Raw genomic sequence first — 12979 nt, forward strand, 5'->3', positions numbered from 1 at the left:
TGGATAATCTAAGAAGCATGTACAATCTGGGGAAAGATCAATGCGGGGTGGTATGAAGAGCCCTGGGATCAAAGTCTAACAAAAGCCATTTTCTTACTGTAATCCTATTGAGAAGGATGCACAAGATGCACAAGGTTTAGGAAGCAGGTCATAAAATGGGGCAAAACTCAGTATCTCAATTAGCAACAGAACTTTTCGGCTCAATTATGATTGTACGTCGCAGCCTACCTGTACACAATCCAAACATTACCCCTTTTTTCAGAATGATATTTAACTGCAATAGCTCCTTTCTGTTTTATCCATGTAATAAAAGAAGAACCTCTGGCTTCAATTAAACTTTTAATTTTTAAAATTTAAAATCCTCTGTATCAAAGAATGTGTCTGAGACCAAACTTTTTTTTAGCTTTTTCATGTCTACCAAGTATGACAAAATGTCCCTTCAAATTTCCAACATACATTTGAAATGCCTTCTAGATAATTTATTCGGCATTGTACACCAAGGTACATCGTTTTATAAAAATTCTCTTTAAGATCAGAAGACAATGTAAATTTCAACCTTTCTTTTTTTTCCCCAAAAAGTTTTTTAGTTTTTAATTTTACACATCTCTTTACGTGGGCAACATGGTTCCAGATTATAATACTTGTACATAATCATACTTTCATTTCCACCAATATTATATAATATCATCTCATATCATTGTCCATTTCACTCATCTTTAAATAAGTTTCCATTTCATATTTAAATTCATTAATTCAATATCAATATCATTTCATCCACATTTAGATGAATGTATATGTATGTATGTATATATATGTATATGTGTATGTATGTATGTATCCCCTATTATTTCCATTTTCAGCTTACCACCTATTTTATTCAACATTACACATCATTATTATCCTAAAGTTTTCCTAGGCCAATTATATAATCAACAATCTAGAAAGAATAAAAATAAAAACCAATATATTTAGGATCCACATGGTATATCCCCTCAATCTATCTGATTTAATAATTCATTCCCCAACTTTAAACATATTAACATTAAATAATCAACTGTATATTTTAAAACATATATATTTTAAGGTCTCCCCCCCTGAAGTTGCTAAAATAGCTTCTTAATATATCTCATTTTTAATCCTCCAATATAAGGGTGCATAACAGCATAATTCACATACATTTGTTTATATAATCCCCTTTATACAATCCCTAACCCTTATCTCTAAATCTCATAACTTTATCATTCCTTTTAATTTTGGCTAGGTTTCCCTTTTCTAAGTTTCCCCAATCTTCCTTCTTTTTCCCTTCTAATTCTGTTTTTGTTTCCCTCTGCCTGTCAGCCATTTTTGACAATGGTCCTTGTTCTTCATGTTCATCAAGGCTGTTATTTTCATCGTCTCTGAGCTTCCTTTGTTCTTCCGCGAGCCGTGATGCCATTACTTTATTCAGCATTAACTCCGCCAGTTTCATTCTTTCTTTAATCATCTCTCTCTCATTTTGGAGCTCCGACTTTAATTCTTTACTTATTTCTTCCATTTCTTTGGTCTATTAAGTTATTCTTTATTTTGTTAAAGTCAAGTTTTTCTGCTATAATCCTTGTCAAAAGTCTCCTTTTATCTCACTTTCTCTTTCTTCTGTTTTCTTGTCACAATCAACCTCTGACAGTCTCAAAGTATTGTATTCTTTTATGTTTAACTGTAATCTCCCCCTTCTTTTTTTTAATAAAGCTTCTGAGGATCTTGTTATATTAATAATCTTTTATTCCATTTCTTCTCTATATGACCAGTAATTTTCCATAGAAACATAAAAGAAGGAAGTCTTTAACCCTTAGATGGTGCTCTGTATCGCTTTCTTCTTAATTTTTTGTTATTTTTAATTCACTTTTCTATAGTATTAATATTAAATTTTATCAGTTCCAAATAAGTCCATTTATCCTAGGATCACAAAGAGATGGCTAAGGTATTATAGACAGTGCTATATTTGTTTTAAAATGGTCCTAGCCTGGCATGTTTTAGTTCTAGAATGGTAATGAGACCTCTAAAACTAGTGAATATAAGATTGTGCTGATTGACTGAAATTAAAACTTGAGAGATGCTTGTCTAGTAAGCAGATATGGAATGATGCACAAAGCAGATACCATGGCAACATAAACAGACAAGAAATTCCTGCCATTCTGTTATAAATCAGGGAGTAGGGAGGGAGGGAGAGAGGGAGGGAGGAAGGAAGGAAAAGAAAGCTTTTGGCTTCATTTCAAACAAGTTAAGAATTGCACTTTCAATTGGATGATTCCAGAAGAAGGATTTAGCCACAAAGAGTCAGTAAGTAGGGTTACACTTAGGATACTTTGAGGTAGCAGCTTTAACATGGCTGGACATCCATCTCCAGCTTACTTGGCAACAGTGGATCAGTCTGTGGGGCTCTGGCATTTTTGGCAATCCTTCATGTCCTCCGAATAGTTTTCTATCTGGATTGTTGTTGTGTGGAAATCAAAAGCTTTTTGCAGTTGGCAGCTGGCTTCCTTCAAGACAGTCTGGGCATCAGCATCTTTATCTGGGACAAAAATGACAAAGCTAAAGGACAAATATTGGAGATGGTGGGGAAATTGAAGCCTCCTCCCCTTTTAAAAGCCAGCACTCAAGAATGGAAAAGGATGGTCCTAATTTAGTCTGGGAAGGCTTCGAAAATTATTTGGAAAAACTGCTTTAGGTCTTATGGAAATGCAAGCACAGCACTTCTCTAATAGTCTTAGAGAAGAGCCACGGTGGCACAGTGGTTAAAGTGCAGTACTGCAGGCTACTTCTGCTGACTGCCGGCTGACTGCAATTTGGCAGTTCAAATCTCACCAGGCTCAAGGTGACCCAGCCTTCCATCTTTCCCAGGTGGGTAAAATGAGGACCTAGATTATATAGGCTGACTCTGTAAACTGCTTAGAGAGGGTTGTATGGCACTGTGAAATGGTATGTAAGTCTAAGTGCTATTGCTGTTCTTAACAGCCACACAACTTTATTCAGGCATAATCTGACACACCTCATGAGAATTGCCTTTCCAACCTTGGGCAGAAGCTTAAAAAGTGGCCCTTCTTTAATAAGTCTTAGGTGAGGTTCAAAACAATTCTGAATAATGTCCACAGAGTGCACAGCCCTAACCGATTCAGGCTGGAGGAACTTCCATCAAGACAGTTTTCTTTAAGTAAAGCTGTCATGCCCCTGGTGGAGTCTGACTTTGAGGAAGAGGAGGAACAGCCAACAGGGAGTGGGAGTGTGGCTCCAGAGATGGTAGAGGAGGCTGGGGAAGGGCAGAGGCCGGCTGAGCAGTCAGAGGAGGATCCAGGCCCATCCCCTATCCATCCTAGGTCATGCAGGGAGGAGAGGATCAGGGAAAAGCGAGGTCTACTCAAGAGATTACCATGATCCTCCTCGTGGCTTGCAGGTGGGAGCTATGTATATAAGTTTGCAACTGCACAGTTAGAATTGCTGAAGTCAATTAGTGTTCACCTTGAAAGAGGTTTATCTTTGCTGGCGTTCTTCCCATGGACTTTTCTCGGTTATTTTTCTGGAGTTTATGATTAGTTATCTCGGCTTGCTTCAGAACTCTCATCAATGCGGTTTGTTTTGGTTTTCTGTTTGCCACATTATTTACTTTTGTGACTTTAAACTGTGCCTAATAAAACAGTGAAGTTAAGTTGAAGGCTTTACCGGACTTTAATATATGTTTTGGGTTTTGGGTTATTTTGAGAGACTACAGGTCATCACAAAAGCTTAATTTTGCTAACTTTAGAGAAACATTTATGGAATATTCTTGGTAAACTCTCACCATCATAATCTTACAACCATTCACTTAGTGTCTGTTCAAAGTTATAATGGCACCGAAAAGGTGACTTACAGACAGGTCTAATGCTTACAACCTTTTATGGCATCCCCATGGTAACATGATCAAAAATTGGAAACTTGTATTTATGACAGCTGCAGCATCCTGGGGTCCTATGACTGCCATTTGAAATCTTTCCAGGAGGCTTCCAAAAGCAAAGTCAACAGGGGAAGCCAAATTCGCTTAATGACCATGTGATTCACTTAACAACTGCAGTAAAGGTAAAGGTTCCCTTCACATGTACGTGCTAGTCATTCCTGCCTCTAGGGGGTGGTGCTCATCTCCGTTACAAAGCTGAATAGCCAGTGCTGTCCAAAGACGTCTCCATGGACATGTGGCCGGCATGACTAAATGCTGAAGGTGCACGGAACACTGTTACCTTCCCACCAAAGTGGTCCCGCCTTGCATTTTTACATGCTTGCGAACTGTTAGGTTGGCAGAAGCTGGGACAAGTAACGGGAGCTCACTCCATTACACAGTGCTAGGGATTTGAACCACCAAACGGCCGACCTTTCTGATCAACAAGCTTAGTGTCTTAGCCACTAAGCCACCTAACAACTGCCATAATTTGATTTAAAAACCGTGGCAAAACAGGTCATTAAAGTGGGCATGACTCGATAATTCAACAACTTGAAGAGATGTGGATTTGCATGCTGGCTGGGGGAATTTGGGGCATTGAAGTCCACACATTTCCAAGTTCCTACAGTTGAGAAACACTGAACTATAGTTATTTTGGGTGTCTGGGTATATTATCCTTGTTCCAGAATGATGCAAATTCTAAACTTGCCTTACGATCATGTGACTTACTGATTGCGATATGGACTGACAGCACCGGCTGAGACACTGTTAGAGCCCAGATGTGGAGGCTATGGATTGCTTTCACGCCACTTATGGACAGCAGGATGGTCTTCACCTCATTGAAATCTATGCTTTTTGGAGTACCTATAAGACAATAAGAAGGAAATGGAAGAAATGAGTCCAAACAACAGGATGCGAAGGATCTTGCAGTTCTACATCTTTCACACACCATGGGCTTCCTATCATGGATGACTCAGTGGCTTAAATGATGGAAGCTTTCGGTATCTTTGTTGCTTGTATCCTTACAATCTATATTGACTGTTTCCTAGTATGATTTGGTTGCTTATTGTACCCTATGACTATTAAGTGTTGTACCTTGACTCTTGACGAATGTATCTTTTATGTACACTGAGAGCATTTGCACCAAGGCAAATTCCTTGTGTGTCCAACCACACTTGGCAAATAAAAAGAATTTTGTCTATCTATTCTATCTGTTTCAGCTGAAAATTTATCTTATCTTCTTTTTTGGGAGACTCCCAAAGTTACATCTTGCCATCTGAGCAGAAGCTGGGCAAGACCTTCTTCAGCTGAGTTTGTAATTTATATAAGGTGTTCTTTTTCTTCAAACTGACTTTTCACTACCCAGCAATGGAGAGGCTAAGGTAAAGCATAACTTTTCGTGCCCTTCCATATGTTGATTACAACAGGTAATCCTCCACTAACGACAGTTCATTTAATGACTGTTCAAAGTTACCACAGTGCTGAAAACAGTGACTTGTGACTGTTTTTCACACTTACCACCATTGCAGCATCCCCAAGGTCATGTGATCAAAATTCAGGTGCTTGGCAACCGATTCATATTTATGACCGTTGCAGTGTCCTGGGAGTCATGTGCTCCCTTTTTGTCTCTTAACAACCGTGTTCCTAACTTAACGACTGCACAGATTCACTTAACTGGGGCAAAAAAAGTCATAAAATGGGGCAAAATTCACGTAACAAACGGTTCACTTAGCAACATAAACTGACTGTTTCCTGGTACGATTTGGTTGCTTATTGTACCCTATGGGTTTTATTAAGTGTTGTACTTTATGATTCTTGACGAATGTATCTTTTCTTTTATGTATACTGAGAGTATTTGCACCAAGACAAATTCCTTGTCCAATCACATTTGGCCAATAAAGTGTTCTGTTCTGTTCTATTCTAACAACAATTTTAGGTGCAATTGCAGTTGTAAGTTGACGACTACCTGTACTATAAACTGCCAAGAGCCCTCCCCACACACGAATGGGGTGTGCTAAAAGTCTTATCACATTAAATTAACATCACTGCAATTTACATGGATGGCATAGCTTTTCAAGTTAAAATAGTTTCCTTTTCTAGGGAAATCAACTCTTCTGATTAGCAAGCCATTCCAAATGGGCGGAGGGTAGAAGATCCAGCCTGGAAGGTCCTTGATGCTCTCTGAGCTTGGTTTTTTCCTTCAGGTGTTTCATTACCCAAACTAGATATCATCAGTGCTGATGCTGTAACCTAGTTTGGATAATAAAATGTCTGCAAGAAAACCACCAAGCTCAGAGAGCACCAAGGAACCCTCATGTCAACCCTGAACTACAAATATTGTCCCTTAAGATCCAGTCTAATTTCCTCCTGGAACCGTCTTTCTAAGAGTGGTTTCTAAATGGCTTTCTGAACCTCAGTAGGGGATGGTAGGAGGCACTGAGGAGGCTTCTACCCCTCCAGTTGGAAGACAAAAGTTGGGAGCAATGCACAATGCTGATGTGTGTGGGCTCACAACAATCTATGATGATGCATTCTTGACACTTGGCAACTAGTGTTGTGAAAGCACTAAAGGAGCTTGTAATAGCAAACCCAGGGTTTCTCCTCTGGAGGTCCCAAAGGTGCTTTTACAGATAACAGATAGACTTAGAAGGGACTTTGTAGGTCATCTAGTCCAACCTCCCGCCAAGCAGGAGACCCTACACCAATTCTGACAAATGGCAGTCCAATCTCTTCTTGAAAGTCTCAAATAATGGTGCTCCCACAACTTCCGAGGGCAAGCTGTTCCATGGGTTGATTGTTCTCACTGTCAGAAAGTTTCTCCTCATTTCCAGGTTGAATCTCTCCTTGTTCAGACTCCATCCATTATTCCTTGTCTGGCCTTCAGGTGCTTTAGAAAATAGCTTGACCCCTTCCTCCTCTCTTGGCAGCCCCTCAAATATTGGAAGACCGCTGTCTCCCCTGGTCCTTCTCTTCACTAGACTAGCCAGGCCCAGTTCCTTCAACCTTTCTTCATGTTTTAGCCTCCAGTCCCCTAATCATCCTGGTTGCTCTTCTCTGCACTCTTTCTAGAGGCTCAAAATCTTTTCCAAAAGGCAACTGTATTTTTTCCTTGAAAACATTTTGCTTCTCCTCCAAGAAGCTTCTTCAGTTCCAGCTGAATGGTGGGGAATGGAAGGATCTCTATTCCTTGCAGTTAGAACTGAAGAAACGTTTTGCCAAGGAAATAAAACAAGAAAAGTCCAGTTGGCTTTTGGAGAAACACTCTGGGGACCACCATGACCCCGGATGGTGGGGAATCTCCAGACATTTCTCCCCTAGGTGGGGTTTATGCCATACTTTTATTATACCATTCTATTACATTATTACTCTATCATACGAAGGTCAACATGGCCCTGCTGTCTTCAAAAGCCAACTTAACGCTCTCAATCCCATCTCCCAGCCCTAGGAAATGACCTTCCATCAGCACACGGATAACATCTCGGAGAATGTTCAGTGTTGTTCCAAGGACCAGGATGGAAAACACAAAGGTACAGATAGGATCCACGTATTTATATTCTGGCTAGAAAAAAAGAAGAAAATAACCCATGAGTCTTCTCTTTGTTCAAGAGTCGAGTCCTTTTCTAAGATCTGGCTTGGCAATTATGTCATCAGTGAGTCACAGCCGACGTCTACTTGCAGCATTCTTTCTTACCCTAGGGTAGAAGCACCCATGGCCTTCCTAACGTTGGGGTTGGCCTCCAGTCAGCATGGCTGGAAAGAGCAGAAATCATAACCTCCTTAACTTCCTCTGGACAGCCAGCGGCTTCCGGTTCTGCTTTAGTATTAAATAATTCAACTATTGAATTCAACTATTGAATAATTCAATAATTCAATTCTAGTATTCAATAATTCAATTCAACTCTACCACAGAGGGGATGTCTGCGTAGGAACAAGAGGGTCCAGAGGTGGTATTCAGCAGGTTCTCACCATTTCTGGAGAATCAGTAGCAGAAATTTTGAGTAGTTTGGAGAACCTCTCTGACTGGCTCTGCCCCATCTATTCTCTGCCTCTGCTGATCGACTGGGTCTCCTCTGGTTGCCCTGCACAGGAGAACGGAGCTGGAAGGCAGGTTAGCGGGGTGGAGAGGGAATGGGGATTTTACATATCTTTCCTCTGCCACGCCCACCAAGCCACACCCACAGAAACGGTAGTAAAATTTGAATCCCACCACTGGGAGGGTCAATGTCAGGCTTGTCACAGCTGGATTCCTAAGTAAGAACGACTCTCAACTCCATTTGGTTGACATGATACAGTTCTTTGACTGAGAATTAGTGGTTGCAAACAAAGCAGGCTGGAACTGAAGTTCCCGTGCAAAAGATTACAAACTTTTCCCTTTTGTCCAGGCCCTCCTCCACCCTTGGCTGGCCCCTCCTTGACCAATTGCATGCCACATAGGTGTTTTGGGAATGGCTTGTATGTTTGGTGCAATTTGCATTCCTTTCTCAGTCTCCGCCTCCCTGAGGACTGGAATAAGCTGGTTCTCAACCTCTGGTTTCCGTCAAGCCCAGAGGTCTCCAAACTTAGCAACTGTAAGACTTGTGGACTTCAACTCCCAGAATTCCTTAGCCAGCTATGGGGAGAAAAGTCACGATATGTCATGTAATGGTGCAAATTTGACACCCCTGGCCTGTTTCCTCTCCTCTCCCCGCCCTCTGCTTCCCAAGAGGGGTGGCAGAATGCCAGCGAGGCACCAAGCTGAAGATTTGACAGTCATTACCTTCTTTTAAATCAGGGAGTAGGCCACATGCAGCCTCCTATTTGTGACATTTCAGCAGTCATATCCACACTGCCCAAATATGATAACAAAATGGCTACAGGTAGTCCTTGACTTAGCTATGCTGGCTGGAAAATTCTGGGAGTTGAAGTCCACAAGTCTTACAGTTGCCCAGTTTGGAGACCTTTGCCCTACCTTCCTCAAATTAAGGTGTGGGAATGAAGTCCCCGGCAGCCTCAAAACTCTTCAGTAATCCAACAGGATGAATGAGTTTGACTTAACTAGTTTTATACATATTTCCACTTCTTGCTTTAAACGTGTGATCCACTAATCAAGATCACAAGGAACGATGGAACCTGGTAGTCCCATAAAATTGTTGGGGCCCTATTCTATGATCGAGAGGAAAGAATAATAATGATATCCCTGTTGGAACTCTTACCTGGAAGTAGATTATGATAGCAGCCACCAAAACTCCAATGCTTTGCACAAGGTCTCCAACTACGTGGACAAATGCAGCTCGCACGCTAGTATTTTGCGTCCCCTCCTTGTGACTGTGATGGCTATGACCGTGTCCTGATTGGTGTAAGATAATGCCCATCCTATAGAAAGATATTAATAAAGTGCTAGTTGTAAACAGAACATTAATTAAGAGGCTGGAACTGAACCAAGAAAATGTCATTTTTTAAAGATTGACCAGGTACTAGGAGATTTGGTCAGTGGTACTTTTACTACATGTAGTCCTTGAGTTATGACCGCAATTGAGCCCAACATTTCTGTTGCTAAGCAAGACATTTGTTATATGGATTTGGCTCTATTTTACGACCTTTGCCACAGTTGTTAAGTGAATAACATGATTTTTTCCTCCGTGACAATCCCGTTCTTCAATTAGATGCTCTGCATACCTCTTCAAGAGGACTACAAACAAACACATCCAACTTTCTGAGTTTAACACAGTTGTTAAGTGAATCTGGCTTCCCCACCGACGCTGCTTGTCAGAAGGGGATTGATCACATGATCCTGGCACACTGCAACCATCATAAATATGAGTCAATTGCCAGGCGGCTGAATTTTGATCACATGACCATGGAGATGTTGCAATGGTTGAAAGTGTGAGAAACGGTCATAAGTCACTTTTTTCAGTGCTATTGTAACTTCAGTCACTAAACAAACAGTTGTAAGTCGAGGACTACCTTCATAAAGTTACAATTGCACAATTTTTCAAGTCTGATTGCAGTTTCCCCCTCCTTCCCTTTATCTTCAAGTATTAGGCAAGTCTGAGATGTTTACTCACATTACATTCTTGGCTTTGATCTGACTGTTGCCTTGGTAGCAGCTCTTCCTCCTATCTCCAAAGCCATTCCCTCTGCCCCCAGTCAATCTCGGAACGTACTGTACCTCCCTCTCTCTGTCCAACATACCTCACTGACATAAAATGAAGGGACGTTCCCCAGGTATTTTATCTTGACCTTTCAGCAAGCAATGCCAACGAATAAATGAATATTTTTAAGCTAAGACAAGAAAAATGTTACACATTCCTAACTCCTCTTGCCATTAAGGCATTCCTCATCGCTTACTATCCAAGACTTAAGGAGGACATTTCACCCTGAACCTGTTTCTGCCCACACTACATTCACTCTCCACAGAAGCAGCCATTATAGTAAGAACAAAACATTAGAGTAAGACAAAAAAGCTCTACGGAGAATAATTAAAAACTGCCCAGAATATCATCAGGCTCCAGCTATCAGCCCTGGACAACATCTTCGCGTCTCGCTGTTTGAGGAAGTCACACAACATTCTCAGACTCTTCCCATCCTGCTCACAATCTTTGTGAACTGTTGCTTTCTGGCTGAAGATATAGAACAATTAAAACAGTTTTTATCCCAGAGCTATAATTGCACTTAACAATGAACTTAAGGACCACCATCAGTGAGCTGTTGGACAATATTACTTGGTCTGTTGAGTGGATGCTTCTGTGTTTTAGGGGGCAGGGAATTTTGGTGGGTGAGGTGCGTGTTTGAGGATTGGTACTACCCTTGCTTGCCTTTGCCATAGTTGTTCTATTTCTATTTGTATGTCTTTGTGTATCTTGTGACCTTCTCCAGTTCTTTCTCTTCTATTCTGCTGTCTCCAGGCACTGACACTTGTTGTTGTTGTTGTTGTTGTTGTTATGATGATGATGATGATGATGATGATGATGATGATGATGTCGTCTGGAGAAGATGACATTGGCTGCTCACACACATCCCATCCCATTTTGCAACAAAGGCACAGGCCAAATGAAAGGCAGAGAAAACCATCTGAGGATAAATTGCTCCAGATCAGGGCTTATCAACCTCAGCAACTTAAAATGCCTGGACTTCAACTGTCAGCTTTGGAATCATTATTAAAAGCTGCCACATAGCGGTGGAGGAATGGAGGGGGCTGATATTATTGGAGTAGCTCTCAGTAGACAAAATAAATTCTTTAGTAATTCAAGGCCATTGTGAATGGCACACGAAGAATTGGGACTGAAGGGGGATTGGTTCATGTGATGTATGATGTGGAAAAAAGGGGATAGTTTGTAGGTTGCGTCCTTTTGGGAAGTCCGGAGGGAAACTTTAGTTTTGGAATTCCACAAAGGTGCCAAGTTTCTATTCTAATAAAAGTACTTTGAGATTATGGTTGTCTTGGAGTTACTGGCTGGAATGGATACTCGTTGGAACACTGACATCAACTGGGGAATTCTGGGAGTTGAAGTCCACACATCCTAAAAGTGCCAAAGTGACCCCATGAGTTTGAAAGCTATCCATGATTGGGTTGGGATACAAGTAGTCCTAGACTTACGACCACAATTGATCCCAAAATGTCTGCTGCTAAGTGAGACAAGGTGTTGAGTTTTGTCCCATTTTACAGCCTTTCATGCCACAGCTCTTCAGGGAATTGCTGCAGTTAACTTAGTAACATGGTTGTTAAGTGAATCTGACTTCCCCATTCGCCAAAGCTGATCACATGACCCCGAGACACACACACACACACACACACACACACACACACACAACCGGCATTAACATGAACCATTTGCCAAGCATCCGAATTTTGATCACATGACCATGGAGATGCTGCAATGGTCATAAGGATGAAAAACGATCATAAGTCACTTTTCTCAGTGCCTTTGTAACTTTGAACGGTCGTTAAACAAATGGTTTTAAGTCAAGGAGACTACCTCTATTTGTTATTCATAAACAGAAGGGGAGTGCAATCTCACTAGGAATCAAATAGACACCTATGCACCAGACAAAGTTGCTCTCCAGGGTTTAACTGAGGACTGTCTGAGGTGAAGAAACAAAACCAGAAAGAGAATATAAGAGCATAGGCTTTGATCAAACTTGTCCCCTTGCTTAGAAGGGGAACTGCCAGGTTGTTTGGCTTTGGGGCTTAAAAAGAGTGGGAGGATTTGTTATTTTTATTGTTGGCATTCTTTTTTGTGCCACGCAGCAAACAAGCAAGAAAAGACTGGATTTGTTTGAAATGGTATAGGGCAGGGGCATCAAATTTGATTTCATTGAGGGCCACCTCGTTGGGGGTGTTCTGACCCAACCATGTTCCCAGAGACCAACTCAGTAACTCAAACCTTTACAGCTTTAATCTACAAATAACTTCTTTGTAGATAAAAGATGGCTTGCAGCCAATTAGTCCAACCAGAAAAACCTTGACAGAATTCTTCAGATAAGCTGGAGTCTCCACAATGTTGATCCTTAGAGTGTTTTTTGCCTTCTACATAGCAAAAACCCTTTGAAACCAGGCTGATATTCCCTGGAGGGAGGGCACATTAATTAGCATGCTTACTCCCGAGTCGCCTGTGTTGCTCTTCTATGAATCATCCTGCTCTCACTTGCACTTAGCACAGGCTCCTCGGGAACCTCCTCCCCATTGCTGCCGGCTAACCACAACTTGGCCAGGTTGGCCATGGCCAACTCGATGTCGCTGGTGTGGGGAGCATCTGTGGTGGCCCCAGCGCTTTCCAGAGAAAACGGAGCTCGAGAGGGCTGCATGCCCTCCCAAGCTCCGTTTTCGCTGGCAGAAGGTTTCAGGAGGCTGTCACAGCCAAAAACGGAGCTTGCACTGCCCTCACAAGCTCCATTTTCACTGGCAGAGGCACCGCGAGCCGGTCCTTCACTGTTTCCAGGATGGCCCCATGGGCCAGATCTAAGCACCCATGGGCTGGATCTGGCTCGCGGGTCTTGAGTTTGACACTCCTGATATAGGGTTTTCTGCTTGAGCAAGGGATTAGACTAGAACAGGGG

At 41.7% G+C, this 12979-nt stretch overlaps 1 protein-coding gene across 1 annotated transcript in view; it reads right to left on the minus strand.

The window, feature by feature from the left end:
• Nucleotides 1-326: 326 nt before the first annotated feature.
• Nucleotides 327-12979, minus strand: part of SLC30A2 (solute carrier family 30 member 2) — a 30337-nt gene continuing 17684 nt past the window's right edge. The window contains exons 5-8 of the mRNA XM_026702570.2: nucleotides 9136-9295; nucleotides 7397-7502; nucleotides 4673-4807; nucleotides 327-2548 (exon numbers count right to left, since the gene is read on the minus strand). Of these exons, the coding sequence (XP_026558355.1) occupies nucleotides 2403-2548; nucleotides 4673-4807; nucleotides 7397-7502; nucleotides 9136-9295 (547 nt within the window). The 3' untranslated portion in view covers nucleotides 327-2402. The remainder of the gene's footprint in view (nucleotides 2549-4672; nucleotides 4808-7396; nucleotides 7503-9135; nucleotides 9296-12979) is intronic.

This window comes from Pseudonaja textilis, chromosome 10 (assembly GCF_049901715.1).
Source record: "Pseudonaja textilis isolate UNSWEBS1 chromosome 10, rPseTex1.2, whole genome shotgun sequence".
Lineage (NCBI taxonomy): Eukaryota > Metazoa > Chordata > Lepidosauria > Squamata > Elapidae > Pseudonaja > Pseudonaja textilis.